Raw genomic sequence first — 27,473 nt, forward strand, 5'->3', positions numbered from 1 at the left:
ATGTATAAACTGTGTCAGTGAGTATATTACAATGAGTAACATTTAACACTAATCTAACAGCCGTGAATATTTTTGTTTAAGTTTCAGTTTGGTAATTATTTGTCATAGTGTGTAGGAATATATCCATGATTATATCATTCAGGGCTTTGTTGATTTCAAACGATATATTTAAAAAATTTCAGGTAATTAACGTCAGCTTGGTTAACACGTCGTCAAACAAGACCATTAACAATTGCAATTCAGCAAGAGCCGCGTTCCATGTAATGTTATTATTATGTTAATTTTTTAAACTATGTTAATTATTTAGTTAAACGCATACAGCCGATAGACAAACTTAGGAGCTTGAAGCCATAAATGTAGGGAGTAATGGTGACGTTAATATTGGTGTTTAGGATGGGGGTTGTGGGTAGGAGGTTAAGGGTTGGGGTACCGTAGTTGAGGTGGTGAGTGGATGGGTAGGGCAGGTCAGTTGACCTCAGCCACCCTTCCCCACCAGTGCTCCAAGTTTCTGTCTCGCTACATACACTGTACGGTTTAATATGCTCATATTTTCTCTTTATTCGGTGTTTGTGTGGCGATTAATATTTTTGGCGATTAGAAATTTTGTGCATTTTTAAGAAACTCGCACCACGGAAGAAATTTTTCTTTGATTAGTTAGTTTTGCCTAACTACATAACTTGCCCTCCTAAAATTGGCATTGTATTCGTTAAGTGAATACTGATTAACTATTTAACAGAAATCTCTAGTACTTGGTGCTAAATACTATCTTTAGGGAGACTTGCTTTCTCTTCGTGGTCTTCAACAGACTCTTAAACTATATAAAGATTGCGTTAATATTCTTTCATTTGTATAATTTAAAGCCTTCTCTATTTAGCGGCTAGAGTACTGTAAATTAGAAAAGCTGTCCAGACGGGCGCTCATAACGCTAGCATCCTTATCGTAACCTTTTATGGCATTAGTCGTAGTCTCGTATGTTCAGTATAAACACATATTTCAGGGTGACGATGATGCGCTACCACCAATTACCTACTGGTAGTCCAACCAGGAGACACGTAAGTACTTTAAAATTATATAATTACTATTGGCTAGATAAAAGCCTAACCTTTACTTTTGCTATGTTAGTACTATACAGCTAAACTTTTCGCATGTGCTTGTGTGCCTACCGATAGGCAGTTTACCGAATGACTAATGTTCAGACTTGTCAAAACACAAATTGTCAACTAAAATGCCAAATACTAGTTAAAATCCGTTGATTTGTATCGGACAAATTTAGCATAAAGGCAAGACTTGACTTTTTAAGTCAGATGTAAAATTTTAAATTGTTAATACTGTAAGAATGACCATATTAAACTAACTTTCTAGCGCCTAGTAATCTCAAACGTTAGTGGCAAAAATAACTGGTAGCTTGGAAAGCTTCTCAAATTTTATTACCCGCGCTTGATGCATCATTAAATCTAAGTTCTGTCACCCACAGAGTATGCTGGACGTTTCCTTGGCACCAAAATGGCGTCCTCGCAGTGCCTCCATGAGTGTCGTCGACGTCACAAAATTTTCTCCACAGTTCACATCTGGCACGTCAGTATCTCGTAGTGGCTCGGTCAAACATTATAGTACGTGACTGATAGCAGTTGCCTGCCCTTGGTTAGGGGGGGGGGGTGAAGCAATGACGGTGGAAGACTCCAAAGGTCCGTTTAAGATATCTAGATGCAGGCACTTAAACACTAGGTACTATGCTTAAATGTATCAAGGATGCTGATATCTTATTTCCGTCGTTCAAGAGTACTAGTCTTGAACAAGTCTCATTTAAGACGGCCTGTATTTTACGGTAATAAAATGTGCTAGAATATTAATATAGCGGGCCACAGTTTCAGTCGGTCAGCGGGAAAGTACTGCTATAACAGCCTAGTCTAACTTGTTACATTTTTTTTTTTAACGGCAGATAAAGTAAATTGAAATAGTTCATAATCATGGGTAGGGTGACTACAATTTTTTTTAACAGATTCTTTCATAACTACTTTTTGACCTAAAGTTTTCACTACAGAAAATTAGCCTGCCGATTAGTTTTAAGTTTGGCCTAGAGTATACCGTTTATGATTATACTTCGCTGTCCACCAGCAGCGGACTGATGACCAGAAGGCCGTCTCCGACCCCCTGTACCACGCCATGCTTCGTCTCGCCTCGTATGGCTTTCTCAACACAGTTCGCCTATGACTCTCCCTTGCAGGTAATTAAATTTTAGCCTTTTAAGGCTTACGATTAACCTAGAATTGTTGTAAGTCTTGTTCCAGCAATAACTTGGCAAACTATGAAGTGGCCTTAATTTAATTCCTCTACAGATCTTGAGTTCTGGCTCTCCTCAAGCACTTGTTAAGCTGAAGAGTAAATTTGGTCTTAAACGTTTATCGCGCCGCTGGAAGATCTTCCTCATCCTGGTGTTCTCAGTCCTGGCTGGCACACTCTTCCTCGTTAGGACTCTGGGCGGTGAGCCACACCATGTCTTTCCCTCTAGAGCTGTGCTTGGGGGCTCTCCCCATCTTCCCAGTAAAGTCTGGCAGCACTGCCTTTGAAAGCAATAATTTAGCCGAAGCAGCTAGTTCTAAGAACCTATAATTTTTCTAGGTAGTGCACTTTGATAATTTACCTTGGTCTACGCAATATCTGCTACTTGTTCACTTAAAGTAACCTTCAATACAGTAAGCCAAAAATTGAGTTAAAATGGTCTTAAAGTATAGTCCTGATTTTTGGGTTAATGGTGTAAAAATAAATTTCAGATAACGTACAGACGAAGCAGAACCCTGAAATTACCTGTGCTGAGGACGACCTAAACTGTCTGAATGGAGACACGTCACATGGCCACCCAAGTTTCCAGGTTAGTATTTTATTTACTTGCGCTAAAATGTGACTTTGGCAGAGTTTATTAAGAGCATGCTTATTAGATTTGTTTCTCGGGTAGGAAGTTTACAACGTATATTTTTAGATTTTTCTTTTCTAAAGCAAAAAAGATCTGGATAATTAGGCTAGTCAGTTAATTTAAAGGACTCGCCGCACTAATGTAAAATGGCGCTCAAATTAGTTCGCATAAAACTTTATATACTATAATTTTAACTTTCTTGCTTCGCTTTTAGATTAATGAATGGTCTTTCTTTTTTTCAGCGGTTCTTGAGAGCAGTTTCTCCGCCCAGCCAGCCTACTCACTACCACAGTCTATCGGAAGACTTGAACGAGCCGGAGGTAGACGCTCTTCAATCTGAAAACATTGAGACAAAAGGGTTAGCGAGTAATACTATTGAAGAGCAAAGCACTGGGTATGCTAGCGATCCAAACTCTTATCTCCAACGAGACGCAGAGTTTAGTGAAAATCGTATGGAGGAAAGTGCTTATCGCAAACAAAGACTTCAAGTAGTCAATGGACAGTATACTGAACGCGTACAGCAGTCTGCTACACGGCTATATGCTCTGAATTCTGAAGAACCTACTCGGCAGACAGAATCCGTAAATGATCCACAACGGTACGGAACAGACTCGAGCTCACTGGTGCAAGAAGACTTTGGGTCACAACCAATAGTACAAGGCGAGACGGCTAGTCTTGATCAACACGCAGCACAGGTACAATATCAAGGGGATACGCCACAGAATATTCAGGATGAGACTCCTGGTAACATTGTTAATAACTACGAAGTGAATCAGAACTTGCGGAACACTGAATGGGAAGGCCATGAAAACCAGGCCAGAGATGAAACTGGCGAGATAAAACAGTGGGAGAGTTCTAGCCAAGAGAACCCTGCTCCCGGGAACAAAGACTGGGAGAGGTCAACTCAAGATAACTCTGCACCAGGTAGCCAAGGTCAGTGGAATAGGTCGCCCCAGGACAACTCTGCCCCGGGTAGCCTAGGTCAGTGGAATGCGTCGCCCCAGGACAACTCTGGCCAAGGTAGTCAGTGGAACAGGTCGCCCCAGGATAACTCTGCGTCGGGTAGCCAAGGTCAGTGGGATAGACCTCATCAGGGTAATCCTGCCCCTGTGAACCAAGCCCTCTGGGATAGAGCGAACCAGGAAAATGCTCGCCCTGGGAACAAAGCCCAATGGGAAGGTCAACCTACTGACTCGCGAAGGTACACAAACGAACCTAGACACCCGCAGTACGATCACCAGCCCAGGCACATCAGACGGGCGAATGAAATGAGACCTCAACGCCTGCAGGAACAACACTTGCAGGGAAGGCTACAACAACAACAACAACACTACATGAATGCCATGAGAGTAGAGGATCTGGTCAAAGATGGGCAGATTTATCCTCAGGAAGGCGCAGAATCCTGGCGCGATGCTAGGATGCAGGAGAGGTTCAGGGTCCCTCCTGGTGTGAACCCTGCAAGATATAGACGCTTGGAGCTATAATGCAGGTATAATTAAAGGTTTTTGAGAACTTTTTAGCTATTGATGTTGGTAAACCTGATTCTACCACAAGATTAGTGGCTTTTTAATGTGCAGAGTGTCTTTAAATGTAATAATTTAATCTAGTTTTAACGAATGAATGTAATTTAAATAAAACTTTTTTAAGAATAAGTCTTTCTAGTGCAAAATCGCACAAGTTTGAATGCGAACAGCGCAGAGCTCGCTTGTGAAATCCTCTTAAGTGTGGTCCTTGTATTTACTAAAAATTCACCACTACTGGTCTAGGGTCGACTTCTTGGCCTCTGGCTACGGTCACCACGGCAGTCTTTTGATGTACTTGTTTCTTGGCGCTGGAGGGCCATTAATACTACCACAAGGAGTCTGTACGTAATTGACTGGAACGTTTTGATGCTCGTTAACCGTTTAATAAAGCTGCCAAAGATTGAAAACGTAAAGGTTGGGAAGTACATGCGTAGCTCCTAGCCTAGTGTCTGGGGGACACCATAATACAGCCTCTCCCCAAAATCCCTTGTATAATACCCAACATTTGAGCTCCTTGACCCCCCCTCCCCCATTCTGACGCAAAGGGAATGAATGTTTACATTATGATGCTGCTCTATATATTATATATATAATTATACAAAATATATTTATATACATGCCGGTCGTGTAAACTAAAATTCATAACTAGTGTGTGAAAGTAAAATGGATTATATTTTTAACTGTAAACATGACCCTCGAATAGTTTAGTTTATACATGGTATAAACATTTAAAAGATTGTATAGTACACAGCCAACACTAAAATTTAAAAAAAATTGACGTAAAATAGTTTGTCCTTCAGCTAGTAAGATTAAAACTAGAGGGCTAATAAAGCTACATTTTGACAGTAGTCATTATATACATTGTAAAGCTCCTGTGCCTCTGATAAGAAACGGAACACAAACTAGTATATTTACAGATGGAGTGATGTTTTGGTTCCACTACTGCCAACCGTATGACGTAAGCTTCTAGCTTATCTTAAAATAAGACGGTATAGTCGAACGGTTAGGTTACATTCTATGAATGTAACTTAACCATTAACTAATGCAACCTAGGAATGAATCTAGGTTACATTAGAGGTTGGGCTAATACTGGTTAATTGGCTTCTTGTGAATTAGGTCAGACCGGCGCCATGGAAGCTTTTTCCTACCACAGACGTGGCCACACATTTACAGAATGACTTCCGGGGCGGGTTGTGCAGTAATGGTTCCTCCAGCTTACCAGTTAAGTACCATAATCCCTTAATGTGTAATAGGCCACCATTCTCGGTGTCTTCATAGGATTCCGATACTGTAGCCGAGGGTAGATGTGTTTATGGTGTAAATCCTACAGCTAGAGAACTGTAATGGGAGAGAATATATTGGATTGTCTACTAGAGACCAGTAGGCCTACCTCTGGACGTGCCTGTGTAATTCATACTTCTACATATTGAGTATCGAAAGCAGAGTAAATGTTAGTCTTTGCGAGAAGTTATAAATGAATACTGTAAACTTGTAGTATTTCGTGACTATCAGTGTAGTAGGCTAGTCACTACTTTAAACAGGTTCACCTTTCTACCAACTGATACAACATGGTGTTTTGATTCATTAATACAGTAATTCAACTCTAATTATCCCCAAACGTAGCTTCCCAAATTAGCTAGCTAGCTCAGCATCGGCGTAGCCTTCCCGGTTTGGTGCCTTCTTTTGATAATTACTTACTCAGCATCGGTAACATGCTTGTAAGTTAACTCCAAAGCTGTGGATTGGTGGGTACATGCATACCAGCTAATATGAAGATGGAGAGACGTAAACGAATTATAATATTGACTCTTTATTGGTGTAGGCTTTAGAGTTGGCGATAGATGTAATAATTTTGACTCCTCACCATCACGCTTTTTGACGCTGGTGACAAAAGACTGAGAAACAAAAAAGATTATAAACTATAGTAATTGATAGTAGACACGTACAGGTAAATTTTGAAATATGATGCTAGGAGTTTGCAGGTTGGATGTGAGGGGATAGTTTGGTACAGTATACGTGATAACATGGGGGTTGAAGCAGACTATTGAAACAAACTTAGAGGTGGTCTTAGAGAATGGGGGACTTTGAGACATTAACTGAAGGCTCTGAAAGATTAGGTACTGCATGCATGATTAGGCGGAGAGAGGAGCCTCGGCACAGGGGCTTGGGGTACCGAAAAGCCCATTCCACTTCAGGAAGGTCTGGACTTGGCAGGCGAGAGGTTTGTAGTTGGTCTTGAGGGTATCCATAACGTATTGCAGCTTCTCCTTCTCACACTTGGAGCATCCATAGCACAGCTGCTGCACGCGCTGTTGGTCACTCATCAGGTCTGGGGAGATGGGTACACTCAGATTGAACCCATTCGGGTAACCTACAGCTTTGGGTTAAATAAACTTGAATATGGCTAAGTTGAGCTTAAACTGAAGTTTTAAAAAGGGCTTTAGGAAGATGAGTTTGTTTATAGTTCAGGATGAAGTTGGTGAGTTTATGTATAAGATTGGAGGCCCTCTAGATCCTTGACAGCACCTGTACAGAGGAGCAAGACAAGTTTAGTGTTGACTCCCACCATTGACAGTATAATTTTGTGCTCAGGCACAGGTATTCGGTGAAAGCCTGAGCAGTGGCGATAGAACTCAACACTGCGTAAGGCTTAATGTGTGAGACATTGAGCATGTCATAGACGCCTTTGTTGTGCGTGAGTCGCCTTGCTGGGCTGACTGGAACACCGCCTACCTTGCCCTACCACAGGCTATCACGGTGCACTACCTGACGCAGACTACTTACGCTGAAGAGCCTTGCCGAACTTGTCGCAGGTTCCCTCCCCGGTGACGCAGTCAACGTAGAACTTGACGGTGGTGGGGTTCTGCATGTTGGTGAAGAGATCAGAGAGAGGCAGGGCGGTGAGTGGCTCGCGCAGCGCCTGTATGGCCTCGGGCACCACCAGGGCTTGCTGCTCCTGGGGCTGCTCCAGCTCCTGGGCCACCACCGATGCCACCACCACCACACACACGGTCACCAGTACACGCATCATCTGCACCAACCATGAAACAAAAATACATTAGATATTACAGTATATGAGCGCTGGATCAGTGCTCTTTTGATCACCTGGATCACCTCGTATAAGTGCTCCCTCCAGCACGAGGGAACTGTCAGTTTTTGCTCAAGGTTTTTATATTTTTTAAAAGAGTTGATCTTTGCCAGGCCCTCAAGCTCTCAAGACTCACATCTGACATTTAGACTCGACCAGTTGACCTTGTATGTAACGTCTGTATGACAGTTACATCATAATTCTTCCTCTGACGTGTCATTTTGGCACTCACAATGACGTCAGAGTGCCAGAAACGTGTTATAACGGTAAGCACAAAGTCTCGAGTATTTCTTTACACTATAGAGCGGGATGAAGCGTGGGTGTCTGTCTCTCGCTCATTATGTAATGTGTGTGTTGTGTATATGTCGTCTGCTGCCCTCTGGCGTGCCGTTTGTGTCTACTGCCCCACCTGCAAAGTATTTAATTTATTACTGTGTCTTCTTTTGATAACCACTTAATTTATTACTTAAAAAACAAACTTTTGCAGTGACCGACTATGTGACAAGAGATCAGCATGACTTTAGAAAGGGAAAGTTGCGCCTGACAAACTTGACTGAGTTCTGTGACAAGGTTACTAACATAATACAGGAAAAAAATGTTGGGTAAACTGTGTTTTCCTAGATTGTCTAAATTTGACAATCTAGGCATCTACCTCAAAATTTGACAATCTAGGAAACAGCATTTGACGCTGTTACTCGTGAAGGACTGGTGTACAAGATGGTAAAGCAGACTGTGGTAACTGGGAAAACACAGTACTCGGCAAGGGAGTACCTGAAGAACAGGAAACAAAGAGTCACAATGAGAGAGGAGTATACAAGCTGGAGGAATGTAACAAGTAGGGTCCCACAAGGCTCTGTCTTGGGACTGCTGCTGTTCATAATCAGTGTGAACAAATGTAAAAATGAGGAGGACTGAAGGAATTTACAGGAATATCTTGACAAACTCCAGGAATGGCCAAACAAATGGTTGTTAGAATTCAGTCCGAACAAGTGTAAAGTAATGAAGCTGTGAAAGGGAGAGAGCAGACCAGAAGAGACCAGTACGACTCATCCTCCTAACAAAGCGTCGTATTTTGACGTATACTCTACCTAACGCCAAAAATCGTCGTACTAGAAAATGGCAGCGCCTCGCGAAATTGACATACTGTCTCGTTTTCTGTTTTGGGTCCTCTGGTAGGTTAGGGTAAGGGCACTTTAGTACGACAGTTTCTTGACGTTGGGAAACCTTAGGAGGACGGGCTGTGTAATTACCACACCAGAACACCAATATTAGAGGACTGTGAGTTGTTGGGAGCAAGTGTGTGGTTGGTGTTGAGGGGGTGTAGTCATCTCTCCACCAGACAAGCTTCCAACTGGTACTAAAGGGAGGGTGGAAGTTAACATAAGGGGTGGAAGTTAACATAAGGGGTGGAAGTCAACATAAGGGGTGGAAGTCAACATAAGGGGTGGAAGTCAACATAAGGGGTGGAAGTCAACATAAGGGGTGGAAGTCAACATAAGGGGTGGAAGTCAACACAAGTGATGACAGTCAATAGTAAAATGAGCATGTACCTCATTCCCCCATCAGCTGTTCTTCAGATAATAGCTAACACATATCTACAAGTCACATTCCTGAGACACACAGGTCAACATTCACACACAAACTATCAGCCATTACACGCAGCTCGCAAAAAATAAAGAAACTGACAATGGACTAAACTCAGGAACTGGCAGTTTAGTCCATTGTATAATTACACAAGCAGTAGTGAAGGAAAGTGTGTCGAGCTACACAAAAACAATAGCAATTTTTTTATTTATAAATAAATAAATAAATAAAATATTGAAAACCCGAACGGTAATAATAACAATGAGAAAGAATGTGGAAACGAAATTAGGACAAAAAACATACATGACTCCAATTAAAAGATGGTCAAGACAAGCAAAAAAAACTGTAAATAAAATTTATTGGAAATACCATACAAAGAGAATATGCAAATAGGGGCCCAAAGACCCAGAATGCTGTTTCATGCATCCAAAAAATTCTGGAAGATGATGGGAAAGAGTTCATGCCGTTTTGAAACAGAATACAGATACTTCCACTCTAAACTATGCAAATTTCCAATTAATAAGAGAAAATGCTACGATCTTCAATGGCCAGCATGAGAGGTACACAGCGATATAGACAAAGACCAATGTGGTAATAGGAAATGTATATGTTTATCTCTCAGAATTTTTGGTAATATGTTTATTGTTTGATGTGTGTCTATGTATGTATTAACACGATGTACTGAACGGGGTGAGAATAGCTTGAGCTACCTCATCCCTTTGTGTGTATTTTACCTCAATAAACTTATTTCAATTTCAATGTGGTAATTCTGAAAGTTTTTTAGAGGCAGATAGAAACACTGCAGGAGGAAAGATGAGGAGGGAGAAAGGCACAAGACTGAACTACAATTCGTCATCAAGCACATATTTGCTACACCACATAACTCCAGACAAAAACTCACACCCCACAACACCAGTACTATTACCAAAACTGGACGAACCATTTCCAAAACAGCACACCCTGCTCAGGTAAGATCCATGTACTAATATTGTACACTGCTAACGAGACTAAGCACATCTACTTCTAATAAAGGTAATACGTTTACCTATCTACCAATAGGTAGATGAGTGTCATTAACAAAACCCTTGCACTCGTTCCCACTACTGACATCCATCTACACATAACTAATAACCTGCATGAAAAGAACCACCTACCAGTATTTAAAACGTACCTATATATACTGATATGTATCCACTCATTATTAATAACTAGGATCATTATGCTCATATATCAGTATCTATCCATAATTATATTAGCCCTTTGCTCTATAACACCGACAAGCGCGGGTAACCTTCGTCACAGAGGTCTTATCAAAATCTCACGAATTAATCCCATGTGAGGAAAGAGCGACAACAATTATACACACGGTACCTTGTGAATGAGAGGGATCCAAGAGGCGTCAGCACAAGTCCTACACTGTCTGCTAAAGGCACTGCTTGGCATATATATACAAACATCACCTCACCCTCCGCATTGTGAAACAATTATAGAGCAAAAAAAAAGTGACCATGTACACCGCAAGTCTTCCTGTTGGGACGCGTCAGTGGCCATGGGGTTACCCCTTCAAGCAGTTCTTTCTCTTCTCCCTTGTCCCGTCTAACCCCTTACTGTTCTCTACTGTCTCACCTCTTGCCTGTCATGTTTGCCCTCTGTCCTCAATTCCCGGCCGGGACAGAAATGGTTGTGTACGAATCATTTCGCGTGAAGCCTCTGGTCACCTAGAAGTAAATAGATACCTGGGAGTTAGGTAGCTGTTGTGGGTAGCATCTTGGGGAAGGTCAAACGTTGGCCTGGGGCCTAGGGAGACCTCGATAAGCCAAGCATGTCCCTTACTATTCGATATCCAATAAGGTGAAGATAGAAACACTGGAAAGTCTATTTTAGGACAGTCCAAAAACCTTCGACATCGTTAAGGCTTGACCTTTAATTGGAACGACAAAGGTGTGATGGCAGAAAATCTATTAATGCAAGAGGAGACAGGTGAGAGACGAGAGCACCAGACAGCAGGGCGGCATTAAGTGGTGGTGTACAGCAGAGATCAGTCGCAGGTCCACAAGTGTTCTTCATCCACGTAATTAACTTGACTGAATATATGGCTTCACAAAACTTATGAGAATAACGACAGATCACAGAGCAGGTCTGCAGGAGGACCTGCTCTGAAAAGCTACACATGTGGTCAGACAAATGGCTTCTAGAGTCTAATCCTCACTAGTGTAAAGTGATGAGAATGTGAACAAGAAACGGGAGACAAAAAGATCTATACAACCTGAGAGAAATACAACAACTCACAACCTCTGACGATGAAGATCTATTGGTAGCTGTCGCACAAAGTGTGTCTTAAGAGGAGCCCATAAACAGAATCACGTCAACAGCATATACAAAACTGGCAAATTGAAAAAGTCTTTCGAAATATAAACAAGGCGAAGTTCAGGACTCTGTATTTAAGCCATATAAGGCTAGAATATGAATATGCATCACCTGCGCGGACTCTAAACGTCTTGTAGCAAAAACTAAATCATGTCACGGTCTGAAAGCAAGTCTAGAATGGTACCAGATAGAAAAGAATCGAATTATGAAGTCAATGAACTCTTTAGTAAACAATGTCCCAATAACACGACATCAAATTAGAAGCCCAACCCACAAGTCTGAAAAATATAGGAAGTGGCGAAGTTTCGGTCCGTCCCAGACCATAATCAAGTCGTGACAATGACCCACGATGGATCGAAACGTCGTCACTTCAAAGCGAGGCTAGGCTACAGTCAAGGCTAGGTTACAGTCTAGCCTAGAGTCTGTAGCTAGACTCCTACAGCTCAGGTGAATGGAATGGTAGCCACTTCCTTTATTTTCAGACTTGTGGATTGGGCGTCTAATTTTAAAAAACACGAGGAAAGAGAAGAACCGGTACGATATGGATCACAAGGTACAAAATATATAGAGAAAATGACACGGTGAATTAATGGCCGGATTAGAATTCAAGGCAACAGTATAACACCAACTTATTGAAGGTTGAAAGACGGGAGCAGATAACTGTAGCTTACCCTCTGGAAGCACAATTATATGATAACAACTAGGGGAGTACACACACACGTCTGCACCCACCCACCTACTGGCCTTCAGCCAATAAAGGTGCTCGCAAAAAAAAAAATGTTTTTGTAAGTGTTTCCTGCAGGCTGTATTGTTTGTCACGCAGTGACTCACATGAGTGCCTAGCTGAACAGAATTAGGATTTGTAGTTATTGTTTAGTCTACCTAATGTAGCGTAACGTAACAACGTAACCTAACCTAGCCTAACCAAGCCTAGCTTATTATAACCTAACCTAATTTAGTATATCCTAAGCTAACTTACTATACCCTAACCTAACTTAGTATACCCTAACCTAACTTAGCATTACCTAATCTAACCTGAGTTACCGACATACAGAGCTCCCAGAGCTCTATTTCAGCTCCCAGAGCTGAGAGGTATGAGATACGAGGAAAGACTACGGGAACTAAACCTTACGTCCTTGGAAGACAGAAGAGTTAGGGTAGACATGATCACTATCTACAAATTTTCTCAGAGGAATTGAGAGGGTGGACAAAGACAAACTATTTAGCATGAGCGGAACACGATCAAAGGAACACAAGAGAAGTGTTTATTTCCACGGAAGTATGGATAACAATTTAAAAAATAATAATTATTATTATTATCGCCATAATACTCACAATTTTTAGTCTTATTTTACGTTATGGTTTAGTCCCAAGTCTTTTTCAATCAAGTGACATGCAAACTCCTCCTCAGGCTTTCTTGAAAATTTGTCTTCCATTGTGTCATATGTAACATGACTAGATCCTCGGGATTTAATGTTAATGAGAAATGATAAGCATTTGTGCACGCTCATGTTGGCCTTCTGACTGACGTCTCGGTCCTGTTTACAGGTCCGTGGTGCTGTTGTAGGTTAATGGTGTTGTAAGTCTGGAGCCTGATTTTGATAATTACTTGCATCTGTGTGACCTACTTCATTCCTTTTACCACTGTGTGCAGTGATGTCGTGCATAGGTGTCTTCGTCAACACCTGCTGCTCCCCCACACATCATCAACACATAGAATTCTCCCACACATCATCAACACTTGCTGCTCTCTATCACTTCAGCTGAGGTCGTCTCCGCGAGCATCTTCCTCAGCATCTTACGCCAACAAAGTCAATCGTATTCACGATTATATTCCCTTCATCACACACCTAGATCATTCCCTCCTACCCTTCCCTCCTCTAATTGTGTGACCTAACTTCTGACCAGAATTAACTTCTCGTTTCCTGGAAACGTTTAATTTGTCTTCCAAGCTCCTTAAAGCATAGGTTAGACAAAGATGAACAAGTTTAGGTAGTTGCTAATAATGATTAGCTTGTTGGAACAAGTTAATAGGTACTACTGCCTGGTATGGACCAACAAACAACAGACTTCCTGCAGATGCATGTATTTTTCTTATGTTCTTTGCATTTTTCTACATTCTTATGTGCATTGCATTTTTCTACATTCTTATTTTTTTGCATTTTTTTGTACATAGATTCTAATCTCGTGATATTTTGACGATACAATGCTTTAAAACATGTATATATTCGAAACGTGTACAATTTTCTAAATTACTCAGTTGATGAGAGGCTAGCCTCGCTTTGCCACAAAATTTCGCAGATTTTATAAATTGTTTTATTTATTGCCATTTTAGTGTTTTACTCATTAATATAGAGCCTTCTTTTGTATGGTCAAGGGGACAAGAAAATGAAGAGTAATAAAGTAAAGACCCAACTGTATTTTTTAAGCTTTATTTCTCTACAGTATAACCTGACGACGTTTGTCTCAAGTTGAACTGCTACTCTGAAGAATATACTAGTGTTTATATAATCTTTGAGATTTACGTTAACTTTATAATTCAAATAAACACAAGAAACAGTAATTCCATTGGTTCTTTGGCCTAAGATGTTCCACTGGTTCCTGCCCTAAGATGTTCCACTGGTTCTTAACCTAATAGGAACTTAGATCAAAATGCTTTTACCGGCTCGTTTATCTTGAAGGTATTGGGGTTGTACCCTATAAACAGTGTCGGCACTGGCAGATGGCGGGCGAAGTAGTTCTGCTAAGTTCTTGAAATTTGTAGCATGATAGATGGTAACCAGGTCCAGGTACGACTCAGACATGGCATCAACCAGTTAACATACAATATTCTGTAGGTTAAAATATTGATAGATATCGATGTTCCTTTTGCCAATAACGTACGTCTGGATCCTGTCGGCCTGGTCGTTGAAGTTACAGCGGAGTTCCCTCAAGATGTACTTGAAGCGCTGGATCTGGCACTGCTGACACCCAGAACATAGGTCATTCCCAGACTCGTCTGTCACAAAGTCTGAAATGTGAGAGAGAGAGGTGTGGGTCTGTTTTGGTTCCATTTAAGATATTGGATAGTCTAGGATCACTATAAATTGTTTAATGATAATTACCTTACCTTCTGTTGCATTGAATTAATCTTCATTTATGTTTTATTTACCTGTTTCACGTGTTTGGTTTGTTGTTGGGTTTACAGCCTATTTACCTCTGGCGGGTTATTAAAGTCACCACAAACGTTTACTGACCAACCAACAATTATACTGTAGTCCTGAACATTGTCCAGGACTATACTCGGTGTAGATACACCGAGGGGATGGAATTATCAGGAAAAAGCGGCAATTCATTACGACTATATAACACTTGGAAGGGGTCAGGATAAGGACTGATGGGACGGGGTGAAAGGAATGGTGCCCAACCACTTGGACAGTTGGGGATTGGACGCCGACCTGCATGAAGCGAGACCCTCGCTCTACCGTCCAACCGAGAAGCAGTGTACACTTCTCAATATGTACATATCCCTGTTCAAATACACGTTCTTAAAATACTTCAAATACAAATTTAAGATACGATATCGAAACCACACATCAAAAAATAAAGAAACGCCGACCTTTCAGTCCGTCCTGATCCTTTAGCCAGTATTGTAATGGAAAGAATGACAGAGATAAACAATATTAGGGAAAAGAGAGAGAGAGAGCTAAAAGGTGAAATGACAAAGATAAAAATGAAGAGAAGAACAAGATAATGTATTATATTTTGACGAAAATAATGTTCAACTGAATATTTTTCATTATTTTGAAATATAGTATTGAGTTTTACACATATATAAAACGTTATATGTTTTACTTATCACATACTGAACATTATAATAATAATAAAAATAATAATAATAACAATAATAATAATAATAATATTATTATTATTATTATTATTATTATTATTATTATTATTATTATTATTATTATTATTATTATAGGTTTGGGGTACTTACGCTGGAGAGACTTGCCCAGCTTGGTGCAAGCCTTGTTCTCGATGATACAATCAATATACAGCTTAACGTTATTCTCGTTAGCCACGAGGACGCGGATGCCGCCAGAGGTCTCATCTAGGAGAGGGAAGTAGAGCTCCCGCAGGGCCGGATTGATGGCGTTCAGGGCTTGGTTATACTCGTCTTCAGAGCAGTCCAGAGGGTCGGTGCTGTTCTCCTGAGACAACGCTCCCGACACGACCATCAGCAACACTGACATGGACAGCAAGCCATTCATCCTGTGAAGGGAACACAAGTGTTCAGGTGATAATCTTGGTGAAGAATTAATGAACACATTCACAAGGGCCGTGACGAGGATTCGAACCTGCGTCCGGGAGCATCCGAGACACTGCCTTATTCGACTGAGATGTAGTGTTGTGTTATTGGTGAAGAATTAATGAACGAATCCACAAGGGCCGTGACGAGGATTCGAACCTGCGTTCCGGGAGCATCCCAGACACTGCCTTATTCGACTGAGCTGTAGTGTAGTGTTATTGGTGAAGAATGAGTCAACATTATCTGTGAACAGTCGCAGCCTCTCTACATCTATCTGGCAGCAACCTTATACAACGATACGATGTAAGTAGATAAAAGTATTAGACTGGTAGATGATATTATTACAAATGATAGTGTCAGTGGGGCAGTAAATTTAACAACACGTTTGTTTGTTTTTCAAAATAATGTTGTCCCGAGATGGAGTAATTAACGCTAACTTTAAAACTGTCTACAACACCATTAAGAACAATAAGCGTTTGTTTAAAGATAATTTATAAAAGATTGTATAATATATTTAATTCAGATTTTATGCGCACAGAAGACATTATTAGGAAATGTTAACCTATCCAGAGGAACCTCTAAGGCCTATCGTGACCGTGATGCAAAAATTCGAAATTGCCTAGGAAAATCAAGGTACACAAACATTTTGTGCTTGCGCTCGATGAACAACTAGCCCATTAATATATATTTGAAACCTATCATATTAATGTGAGCTGAGGAACTACTTTCCGTACTGTCTTCAAGTTCAAGTACGTTTATCGAGACAAGAAAATACATCTCAAAGGGATAGAGTAGCTAAGGCTATTTCTACCCCCTTCTGTGCTGTCTTAAATATTGACACCTAAACCAATAGCGAACAATTTTTGTGAGCATTAAATGACAGCAATGATTGGAGTGATTAAAATAATTAAGATATTACCTATAGATGCAAAATTACAAGCTAGAAAATCGTTTATGACATATATTTCACCAGAGAGCCATCTGAAAGGGCGTTCTTAAACTTGACATGTTACGAATGCTGGTTCTGAAATTGTGAGTTACATTTACATTACATAAAGTTGTGGCTTGTCCCGGGTACCTATTTACTGCTAGGTGAACAGGTGATAGTGAACCTGCCCAACCGTTTCTCTTCCGCCCGGGATTCAAACCTAAGATTCCCTAGTGTGAGTGGAGAACCAACCCATTTCGGTAACCTCTTGGAAGATCAGATGGTAAGTATTGTGACGTTTGCTACACTGTCGCCAGATGGATCACTTTTCGTACCAAAAGGCATTTCGGGACATACCTTGTTAGACAAACTTCGAAGATTCTTTTTACCTGAAGTATATAACTTGACGTTGAAGCTGAAATATGTTGATGGCGGTGAATGCCTGTCGAGTGGGACTCGCTGGAGTGGTAGCAGTCAGGACCAGCAGTACTAGACGCAGGAGTTTAGACAGTGGAGAGGCTGCAAGTGAAGAGAACCAGCTTCCAACCGGTATATATATATGTACCAGCGGTAGTCAGCGCTCATGTGTGACTGGACGCCCGTGGGATAAGATCCGCCTCTTTCTTTGCACTCACCTACAAAAAACAAAACAAAAAAATTCAAGGGCACGTGACTTGCTGAAAAACAGACTCACACAGGAACAAAAACACACACACATGAACACAAACAAGGGGCCACAGGTGGAAACTTCGTACCCAAATGAGCCACAGAGAAATTAGCAAGAATTTGTTCAATGTCAGAGTAGTTAACAAATGGAATGCATTAGGAAGTGATGTGGTGGAGGATGATTCCATACACAGTTTCAAGTGTAAATTTGATAGAGCCCAGTAGGCTCCAGTACACCAGTCGACTGACAGTCGAAAGGCGGGCCCAAGGAGCCAAAGCTCAATCCCTGCAAGCACACCTAGGTCGTGCGAGCTCCAGAATAGATGAATCCGGCTGGGAGGAGTTTCTTGTTGAAGCAAACCCTATACGAAGTTTCAAAAGCAAATCTGATAAAATACATAAATTGAGTTATTGCATTAGCCAACCAATACATGGAAAGGCGGGATTGGGAACCGAGGCTAAAAATACAAGCATACCTAGTTTAGAATACCTAGTATATTTAGTTTAGAATATATACACACACACACAGACAAAGGGAGTCAACCACCCCTCTAAAAGTCATGGTACTCTACCTATCCCAAATAGGGCCGGCGTGGACCCTATAAAAACATTACCTCCGGCCGTGTGTACACTGAATCAAGGCAGGTATTTCTATGTGAAATTAAACACCACCTCTGTTGTATCTTGAAGGCATCCACGGCGCGTATTCTCTCCTACACCCATGAACTACTGATGTTGTAGCAATTGTGAACGCCAATGTCTCAGAATGAAATTTGGCTGGGATGAGAGCATGGTGGAACAGTGGTGCCAGATTGGGCTACAAATAGCCAATTGGGCTACTTTTGAGAGCCCCGCGCTCCCAAATTTTTAATTTCGCTACTTGCTACCTTTTTGGGCTAATTTAAAAGCAAGATGTGCTAATTTGGATTATTAATGTTAAGAATGTACGATTGCGAGTTACATGAAATTAACTAAGCTATAAATAATTGTAATTAATAATAATTGTAAATATTAATTAATACTAAATAATATTATTTAATAAATTAGTCCCAATTCAATGCAGAGTTTTCTTCCAATCACAGAAACTTGTAAATATAAATACAAGATAATAGATAGATCGATAAATAGACAACTTTCAAATATTGCACCAAGTAATGGCGAGAGGAAAAAACTAGACAGTATACATTACATTTGAAATTAATAATGGATGAATGGTAATAAATTGGTGTATGTTTGTATGTATACCAGACAAAGTCTATTTAATGGCAGAATTTAGCCATTTTGTGTAAAAACTTTTATAACTCATATTATTAATTATAACAGTAATCGAAAAAAGTCATAGTTTGTATATACAAGAGATGAGCAGAGAGCCATGAGCTAGAGCGATGTGCTGAGTCCATAAGGAGGCCGAGCTTCCAGAAATACCTTCCTGTGATTGGCTGTTGCGGGGAATACCAACACTCTTTTATGAATACAATTTTAACTAAGAAATAGGTCCTTGTGCACAACAACAAGGTTGTTGTGAAAAAGAACAACAGTTTCTGTTTTGCACCTGACAGAAATCTCCATCTAACTGAATAATTTACTCGAATAAGAGGGCAGAGCCGAGTATCATTACTTGTGTGAGGCAACCCCCCACTGATGACGTCACAAGTCAGGTAGCCAGCCCATGTTTCTGTAACACCCGTTACATCCTGTAGTATTTAATTATTACTTTATTAACACTTTAAATAATTAACACTTCACTTTTTTGGGTAAATTAAAGTTAAAGCAGAATTCCATAAGCAGGACTGGTGGGCTGAACTAAGATGATTTACTAAGTGGATGGCACCTATAGCTGATCCCTTCCTGTGATTGGCTGTTGCGGGGAATGCCAACGCTTATATGAATAAAATGCAAAATAAGAAATACTCCTTTTGCTCAATAACCTTGTTGTTGTTGTACAAAAGAACAACAATTTCTGTTTTATACAAGACAGAAATTTCCATCTAACTGAATAATGTAGACCAATAAGAGGACGGAGGCATTGTATCGCCGATATTATTTGCGTGAGGCAACACCCTCTGGTGACGTCACAAGTCAGGTAGCCAGCCCATGTTTCTGTAACACTCGTTACATCCTGTAGTATTTAATTATCACTATATTAATGCTTTTAAATACTTAACATTTCACTTTTTAGGTAGATTAAAGTTGAAGCAGAATGTTATAAGCAAGGATGGTGTGCTGAATAAAGATGATTTATTAAGTGGATGGAACCTTTAGCTGATCCCTTCCTGTGATTGGCTGTTGTGTGAATGTCAACAAAGAGTTTCTACCAATGATATGCCATTTATTACGCACCCCATACCATCTGTGGGCGGAGCTTGGAACCTCCTACCCGAGCACAACAACCCGCCTTATGGGTTGCTGTTTGGCTATTTATAGTGCGTTGGAAAAAAACTAGATGGCGTTAGTGGTATTTTGTGGGGTAATTTGTTATAAGTGTAATTTGATGTCAACAGATGGCGTAAGCTGTATCTTATGGCCACTGTTGACCAGCCAGTTGATAGTGTTCTCTTCTGCCGACAGATGGCATCAGCTGTTATTATTGCTTCCAAATTCCCTTTAAACACTGATCTACAAATCCCTTGACTTATGATAAGATTTTATACCATTTATGATAAGTATTAGATAACTGGAGTTCCGCAATTACTTTTATTTATCAACTGTTCAGGATATCATCATATAATGTCTGGTTAGGACATTATATGTTATATATTACATACATTATATATATTACATTATTGCTCTCGATTGATGAAGATTAAGCCACCCAAGAGGTGGCACGGGCATGAATAGCCCGTAAATACTGCTCTCGTAATATTATTCAGGGGGGTGGGGGAACTATCAAGTGAAAGCGCCAAGCCATTACGACTATATAGCACTGGGAAGGGGTCAGGATACGGATTTGGGATGGAACGGGAGAAAGGAATTTTGCCCAACCTCTTGGGCGGTCAGGGATTGAACGCGGACCTGTAGGAAACGAGACCGTCGCTCTACCGTCCAGCCCAAGTGGTTAAGCGAAATATTATTAAAACAACAATTTATGCATCTAATAACAGCATTCACACTAAAAATACTTGGATATATTGAAATTTGGTAGTGAATTCCAATCTAGGAATCTCCTATGACTAAACTGTACTTTTTAATTATTTTTATGTACTTACTACTAATTATTAAATTATTAATTACTATAATAATTAAATGAATTATTTTATTTAATATTTAAATTAAATTATAAAATAATAGGTAATAATAAATCATTGTGTAGGGGGACAGGCAGCCAGTGTATATATGTACATGTTAGGCTTATACCAAGGTGCCACAAAGGTGCCACAAAGGTGCCAAATTAAAGACTGGGAGCTGCCGGGGCGGGCCCAAGGGCTGCTGGCGGCCCTGATGGCCAGGCTGAACTTCCGCGCCCTTATAATTACCATTGATAATGAGACAAATGTATGTGAATGCATGTGTGTGTATATATGTATGTATATGTGTGTGTGTATGTATATGTATGGGTATAAAGTATATATGGAAGCTGATCAGAATTACATTTCACCTTTGTGAATGTACATTAATGACACTATGTAAAAGACACATCTAATACTTTATGTAGGGCAGACGTAAATCTGTGTATCTATGTATTTACGTATGTAGGTTAGCTTAGCATTTTAAAAGCACCGAATCACCTTATGTGGTTGAGTGTTCAATAAACCCTTGAACTATATGTTTAACACTTCTCTAACCCTGTCCATGGAGGACAGAAGAAAATGTATATATGCTGGTTAGCATTGTAAATGTCTGGCCACGTCTGTGGTAGAAAATAATAATAATAAAAAAGAAACATTGTTTAATAATCTTCACAGGGAGAAACAACTGTAAATATAGGAATACTTTATTACAACATACACAGTAAAGAAAACAGCTCGGAAACTAAGGAAATAAAGCTGCCTAAAAAACATTGAAGTCCACTTCAAGTTCATGTTTATTGTCTGTTCGTTCATGCTAGGCTTGCAGTTACACAACTGGTCGGGGTCCGCTTACACAACTGGTCGGGGTTCGCTTACAGAACTGGTCGGGGTTCGCTTACAGAACTGGTCGGGGTTCGCTTACAGAACTGGTCGGGGTTCGCTTACACAACTGGTCGGGGTTCGCTTACAGAACTGGTCGGGGTTCGCTTACAGAACTGGTCGGGGTTCGGGGTGCACAACAAACCACCACTCACTGATTGAATAGGAGATGCTTAATAAACTATCCACCTCTGGTGGCAAAAAATCAATACATATATATAAATATATATATATATATATATATATATATATATATATATATATATATATATATATATATATATATATATATATATATATATAATGTGTGTGTGTGTATGTGCAGAAATAATATTAATAAAACAATTAACATCGTGTAGTGTACTCTATATATCAAAATATATTACTTTGAAACCCCATATCATTCACTAAAAAAAATTGGGCTACTCTTATTACAAATTTGCTACTTTTAGAGCGTCAGCTCGCTACTTTCAGCAATTTAGACCTGGCAACCCTGTGGTGGAAGTCGAGGAACATGACAATTGGGAGCGTGTTGATGACACCGCTCCAAGCTATCAGGTAGGAGACTCCTCCGGAGGCCCCACCCTCGAAGCCATCCCTGTACTCTGTCCCTGCCAGTCAACGTCCTGTGACATGGGATCTGAGGCGTGGTCAACACAAAAAGACACGCCCTGACACGGAGGACACGGCTTGGGACATGGAGCAAAGGCCCTGACACGGAAGTCACCGTCCTAGCACGGAGGACATCACCCTAATATAGAAGACACTGCCCCAACATGAGCGATAGTCTCAAACTTAAAGAAACTTAGTAGTGCCTAATGTTTCAATGTAGTCAACTCATCTTCCAGGCCAAGCTACAAGTCAAGCAGTGACTTACGATGATTTTGCCAACTCTGGATTTGACTTATACAGTAGACAACCAACTGACGGGATGAATCTTTCACACGGTATAATAATAAACGTTTTTCCCCAAATATAAGTTAATATTGTTATATATTATGGGATTATGCATAAGTTAGCCCAAGGTAAGGTTAGGTAAGATGTTTTGTTTAGGTTGATTTTGGGATTGTTTCAACCCGTCCTCAGGTTATATTCATTCCATCCAGTGTCGAACCTCATTGTAGCCTGTCCTCAACAACGAAGGCCAAATGCTCGTTAATGCAGCTGCCAAACCTATTTATTAAGAAAAAACGGTTTACACATGACTCACAACTGATGACGTTCGAACACTTCCAGAACAAGTGCTTCACTGACGACTTTTGTTCGAACCACAACGCTGTAAATGCGTCACCCACGTACTACAAATACAAATAATCGCCAATAGAACCTAAATCCCTAACCTAACCAATGCTTAAATATGCACAATATGCTATATAATAATAATATTAATTTATATTTGAGAAAATTTATGTTTTGAATGAACAACATGTTCAAATCAATCCGTTCTCACACTAGGCTAGTTAAAGCAATGGGTGTCCTCCCCAGACGCAATCATCAATGTTAACATATTGTGTATTAAAAATTGTTTTGTTCTCATATGTAAATTAATATTATTATACAAAAAAATCTATGTGTAGTTAGGAGTAGGTTAGGTTAGGTGTTTAGGTTCTGTTGATGATTATTTGTATTTGAAGTACGCGGGAGAAGCATTTATTGAATTGTGGTTCGAACAGAACAGAGGACGTGAGCGAAGCACTTGTTCCGGAAGTGTCTGAAAGTCATCAGTTGTGAGACGTGTGCAAACCGCTTTTCATTCATAAACAGGGGGGGTTTGGAGTCTGGATTAACGAGCTTGGAGCTTTGTATGCGAGGACGGGCTAGTTAAAATTTATTAATGCGTCTTTGGAGTCGACCGCTGAATGGAATGGACTTGGTCTGAAGACGGGTTGAATGTTTGCCTTCATTTCATTGTGTCATTCAGTCCATCCTTATTAACAAAGATCAAATGCTTCAAATGCTCGTTAATCCAGCCGCCAAACCCCTTATTTATGAATGAAAAACAGTTTACACACGACTCACAACTGATATATATGTACTTTGCTGGAGCAGCTTAGCTGACGTCCTCTGCTCGAACCGCAACTCTGTAAATGCTTCACCCACGTACTACAATCGCCAACAGAACCTAAACATCTAACCTAACTATATATTGAATTTTAGTGAATGATAATATTAATGTATATATGAGAACAAATCTATTTGTATTACACGGTATGGTAAAATTGATGAATGTCTCAAGAGTACGGCACTGCTCTTGGAGCCTAGCCTGAGGACGGGTCCCGTCTTTGTAAACAGTGGGCAAAAGGTCGTCAATGGAGCTGCATCTTCTCTCCCTTGTGTGTGAGTACTGAGTGGTGGAGGGCACTGCGGCGTGGTGTGCCACAAACCCCTGGGCTGGCACGTCAACAGTGGTGTCAAGAAGAGTGTGAAGAGTGCATATAGAGGATGGACGACGGAGCTATGGCGTCATGTTGAACCAGGTGAGTCAGTAGTCAACAATGGCCACTTTCTATAGTTCAGCGGCCGCTCTCATCTTTAGGAATAACTCCTTAACACCCTAACCCTCCTAGGCCAAACTCTTTACATAAAGCTACAGTATATATAGCTACAGATACATTGATTTATATATGTGGATATACTGCTTTTGATTACATAGTAATATGACTTGAGAATGGTCCAGGACGGACCGAAACGTCGTCGACGGACCGAAACGTCGTCGTCGTCCCTTCACTTTCTAGTAGTCTGGTCAACATAGTAGTAATACATTAACAAATATGGCTTTGGTGCTTTTATTTTTTACGTTTTTACGGAGTAATTAGTATCTGCTCCAATCGGTTAAGGTGGGAAGCCTAGGTGTTGACGCTTTATGCTTAGGCTAATCCAATGTATATTTTTACGGAAGGGGAATTGATGTAGTGAGCTGAGTAAGAAGACAGGTTGAGTTGAGAGTGGACAAGTTAGATCACTCGAGGTGGTATAGAGAACAGGGGCACAGCCTCTGTGTCGGTGGAAAGTTGTATATAACTTTTATTAATTTATTATTGCAAAATAAATCGGATAGTACTGTTGATATTATAGATTTCTTGGCCAGAAGTGGTGCTTGAGGCAGAGCATTCTGTCCTGCCACACCTCAAGCAGGACATCTATCTTGAGGTTATCTTAAGATGATTTCGGGGCTTAGCGTCCCCGCGGCCCGGTCCTCGACCAGGCCTCCTAGCTTTTTGTTACACATCCCCAGGAAGCAGCCCGTAGCAGCTGTCTAACTCCCATTAATTCAACTAACATTAAATGGTCCTTTTGGGGGCTTGTCTAAAAAGAATTATAAGCGGTAAATAGGCTACTTCGCTTAGTCTGTGAAGTAAGTTTATTTGGTTAGTATGTGCTCTTTCAGCAAAAGTAAAAATGAATATTAATTTCGAAATATATAATATATATACTGTATATTTTACTGTACGAATGCATGTATGTGATATAAACTGCGTTAAAAAAAAATAATTTTAGAAACATTTACCACGAAATGGCGTTCATCACATTAGTGATATTTGACAAATAATTCTCCAAAGTATATTTTGTATATTTTCTGAAAAAAATATAAAATATTGTGATTTAGGTTGAATCAAAAGTTAGGCTTAAGACTTCAGTAATAAATTTGGTAAGTACTAGAATTTGGTAATTTGCGTATTTTGGTTATTATAATACATAATAATTATATGTAATATAATATATATACTGTATATTATTATATTAGTATGTTTTGGTAGCAGTCTTTCTTGTAAACATATGTTGTTGAATATGACCAAAAGGGTAAGATTAATGATTCGAACACGAATCTTCTCATTATTTCTTATGTTTTTCTTCACTGTCGATGATAATTGAAAAATTAGCTCTCCAAAGTTCATTTTCACACTTTATTATGGTCTGACGCCTAGAAGCGTTTCGCAAGACACTTCCTACATTTTCAAAGACAATTTTTACATACATTCTGTTAATGCTTATATTCGTTTTTGGGGCGAGGTGGGTAAATTTCATACTCATGACACGAATCAATGGGTAAATTTCATACTCAGGACACGGATCAATGGGTACATTTCATACTCAGGACACGAATCAATGGGTACATTTCATACTCAGGACATTAACTAATGGGTATGATGCGTGTTCTTATCTTCTTGCTTCTGTGTTAGTTCGGGGTCTTCAAGTGGTCTTTTTGAACATCCTAACGTAATCAGAAACTGCATGTACATAAGGAGCTCATCTAACCGAACCTCCCGATGCGTAGAAAACTAGAAATTTTGTGAGGCGCTGTTTTTCATAGTGCGTCGCAGTTGGCCCGTTGGTCACTATAAGGTGATGTGTTAGTGGAGAGGACGGGTTGCGCGGATTGTATCGCCCGTATTGCTTCTACTGTCTGGTAGATACAGGTGGAGCTATTGTCTACCAGACGGTGCTGGAGCAAGTTGCTTCCAAAGTGTGCAAAGGTTAAACTGTGCAAGTTGTAAAAATGATGGCAGCGTTGCCTATTCTCCAATTTTTGTAAATCTTTTATAGGTAAATAAGTATAACATTCAGTTTTTTTTAAAGATCTTGTTCTGTACTACTGAAACACTTGTCCACTAAGAATTGTAATGTATAATTGCCTTGTAACACTTATGTATATGTAATTTATATTGTATTTTTTTAAATAAAGGAAAAAAACTTATGAACCCATCGCTGCCTTGTGTGGCAGTGCACAATAGAAAGTTATTTTCACATATTCATACATTAAAACATTGATTGTAACCATGATATACATGTGCTTCAGCCTGCAGTTTAGACTTATTGTCTTGTGTATGACCCTCTGTCCTGCGTGACAGTGAATACCAGCATTATCCTCACTCTAATAAGACTTAATTGAAATCCTCAGATTAGACAAAATTGTAATTAATTTTGTCCGTTGTCACGACGTAACGTGGTGTGACGACCACACAGTAACCACCGCCTCTTGTGACCACTTTCACCACCTCCACAGCTGCGTTACACCTGCGTCAGGTGTGTGGGGGGGGAGGGGGATGACTCCCACCTGATCTAGCCTAGGGATAAGCTTCAGCAGAAAGCCTATCTTTCTACTTGTGTCTCTCTCACTCGGCCACCGACCAAAGCCTCAAACACAACCCTTCTTAATCACACTGTCATCCCTCGCCTCCATCTGCCTCAAGCAAAACTATATCGAATGCTCTTTCTTGCATGTGAATCTGCCTTGTATAAATATCCAGGTTTTATATTCAAGATTTAATTACTCTTATCCCATACACAAACGGGCGATAACCTGTATTTGTCTAAATTCAGAATCGTACAGCGTTTCTGCCGTCTTGCTGACAGGCGTGCATTGTAACTAAATTTGCCTCGAGGGAAAATATCACGATACATGCGCAACTACTATTCCAGGGTTGTGAGCAGGTCCCAGGCTGTGTATACCCCCGTGGGACACTGTAAACCTGGACCAGAACCCCTGTGGTGTCCATATGCAGGCGACGAGTCACAATAACGTGGCTGAAGTATGTTGACCAGACCACACACTAGAAGGTGAAGGACCATTCCTGGTCCTGGACCATTCTCAAGTCGATTGTGAACGGACTGAAACGTCGTCGTCCCTTCACCTTCTAGTGTGTGATCTGGTCAACACCTGCGGTGGTCGCTCGCTCGCTGGTCGACACGTGGTTTACGGGCTATTCATGCCCGTGCCATCTCCTGGTTGGCTTAATCTTAATCAATTAATTATCGACACGTGGTACCTGTCCTTTGCCCCTCGTCAACAATGTAACTAGCGTCTCTTCCTGACTGCTTATCTCATTATCATATATTTATCCTTACACAATAAACTTGTTGCCTAGTTTCACGCTCTAAATTTTGGAGTGTCGGCATGTTTGACTGCTTATCAAATGTGTCTATATATATAACAGTGGAACTCTAAACGGGAGTTATATTTGCATTTATCTAACAGTGGATGGGGGTACCCGAGCCGGCGATGCCCGG

At 40.3% G+C, this 27,473-nt stretch overlaps 4 protein-coding genes across 6 annotated transcripts in view; 2 read left to right on the forward strand and 2 right to left on the reverse strand.

Annotated features, from left to right (window-relative positions):
• Positions 1 to 406: 406 nt before the first annotated feature.
• On the forward strand, positions 407 to 4,563 carry LOC123768180 (uncharacterized). 2 transcript variants are annotated; one of them, XM_045758578.2, is made up of 7 exons: positions 407 to 527; positions 998 to 1,052; positions 1,475 to 1,575; positions 2,116 to 2,224; positions 2,337 to 2,481; positions 2,772 to 2,869; positions 3,154 to 4,563. In XM_045758578.2, the coding sequence occupies exons 2-7, from the start codon at positions 1,005 to 1,007 to the stop codon at positions 4,393 to 4,395; spliced, it is 1,743 nt and encodes a 580-aa protein (XP_045614534.1). In that variant the 5' UTR covers positions 407 to 527; positions 998 to 1,004; the 3' UTR covers positions 4,396 to 4,563. The 2 variants fall into 2 exon arrangements, with proteins under 2 accessions (XP_045614534.1, XP_069163077.1); XM_069306976.1 differs by having other exon boundaries at positions 408 to 527; positions 2,119 to 2,224.
• A 1,665-nt stretch (positions 4,564 to 6,228) lies between these two features.
• On the reverse strand, positions 6,229 to 10,611 carry LOC123768182 (uncharacterized). 2 transcript variants are annotated; one of them, XM_045758579.2, is made up of 3 exons: positions 10,478 to 10,611; positions 7,219 to 7,465; positions 6,229 to 6,763 (listed from the first exon to the last, which is right to left on the reverse strand). In XM_045758579.2, the coding sequence occupies exons 1-3, from the start codon at positions 10,547 to 10,549 to the stop codon at positions 6,567 to 6,569; spliced, it is 516 nt and encodes a 171-aa protein (XP_045614535.2). In that variant the 5' UTR covers positions 10,550 to 10,611; the 3' UTR covers positions 6,229 to 6,566. The 2 variants fall into 2 exon arrangements, with proteins under 2 accessions (XP_045614535.2, XP_069163078.1); XM_069306977.1 differs by lacking the exon at positions 10,478 to 10,611 and adding an exon at positions 10,278 to 10,403.
• A 3,278-nt stretch (positions 10,612 to 13,889) lies between these two features.
• LOC123768295 (uncharacterized) lies at positions 13,890 to 17,630 on the reverse strand. Its single transcript, XM_045758758.2, has 3 exons — positions 17,082 to 17,630; positions 15,453 to 15,727; positions 13,890 to 14,483 (listed from the first exon to the last, which is right to left on the reverse strand). The coding sequence occupies exons 2-3, from the start codon at positions 15,724 to 15,726 to the stop codon at positions 14,290 to 14,292; spliced, it is 468 nt and encodes a 155-aa protein (XP_045614714.1). The 5' UTR covers position 15,727; positions 17,082 to 17,630; the 3' UTR covers positions 13,890 to 14,289.
• A 6,067-nt stretch (positions 17,631 to 23,697) lies between these two features.
• The window catches only part of LOC123768254 (sialin), a 55,092-nt gene continuing 51,316 nt past the window's right edge, over positions 23,698 to 27,473 (forward strand). Inside the window, exon 1 of the mRNA XM_069306982.1 lies at positions 23,698 to 23,941. The gene's annotated coding sequence lies outside the window, so the exon portion shown is untranslated. The remainder of the gene's footprint in view (positions 23,942 to 27,473) is intronic.

The sequence above is a fragment of the Procambarus clarkii genome, chromosome 59 (genome assembly GCF_040958095.1).
Source record: "Procambarus clarkii isolate CNS0578487 chromosome 59, FALCON_Pclarkii_2.0, whole genome shotgun sequence".
NCBI lineage: Eukaryota > Metazoa > Arthropoda > Malacostraca > Decapoda > Cambaridae > Procambarus > Procambarus clarkii.

Excerpts from the sequence above, each read along its gene's own strand:
- LOC123768182 (XM_045758579.2), bottom strand. The coding sequence starts at position 10,549 with ATGCCAAGCAGTGCCTTTAGCAGACAGTGTAGGACTTGTGCTGACGCC. Across the intron at positions 7,466-10,477 it reads GGATCCCTCTCATTCACAAG|ATGATGCGTGTACTGGTGAC; the intron begins GTACCGTGTGTA and ends TGGTTGGTGCAG. Across the intron at positions 6,764-7,218 it reads GTTCGGCAAGGCTCTTCAGC|ACCTGATGAGTGACCAACAG; the intron begins GTAAGTAGTCTG and ends CCATCTCCCCAG.
- LOC123768295 (XM_045758758.2), bottom strand. The coding sequence starts at position 15,726 with ATGAATGGCTTGCTGTCCATGTCAGTGTTGCTGATGGTCGTGTCGGGA. Across the intron at positions 14,484-15,452 it reads GCTGGGCAAGTCTCTCCAGC|ACTTTGTGACAGACGAGTCT; the intron begins GTAAGTACCCCA and ends CTCACATTTCAG.
- LOC123768180 (XM_045758578.2), top strand. The coding sequence starts at position 1,005 with ATGATGCGCTACCACCAATTACCTACTGGTAGTCCAACCAGGAGACAC. Across the intron at positions 1,576-2,115 it reads CCACAGTTCACATCTGGCAC|CAGCGGACTGATGACCAGAA; the intron begins GTCAGTATCTCG and ends GCTGTCCACCAG. Across the intron at positions 2,870-3,153 it reads ATGGCCACCCAAGTTTCCAG|CGGTTCTTGAGAGCAGTTTC; the intron begins GTTAGTATTTTA and ends TCTTTTTTTCAG.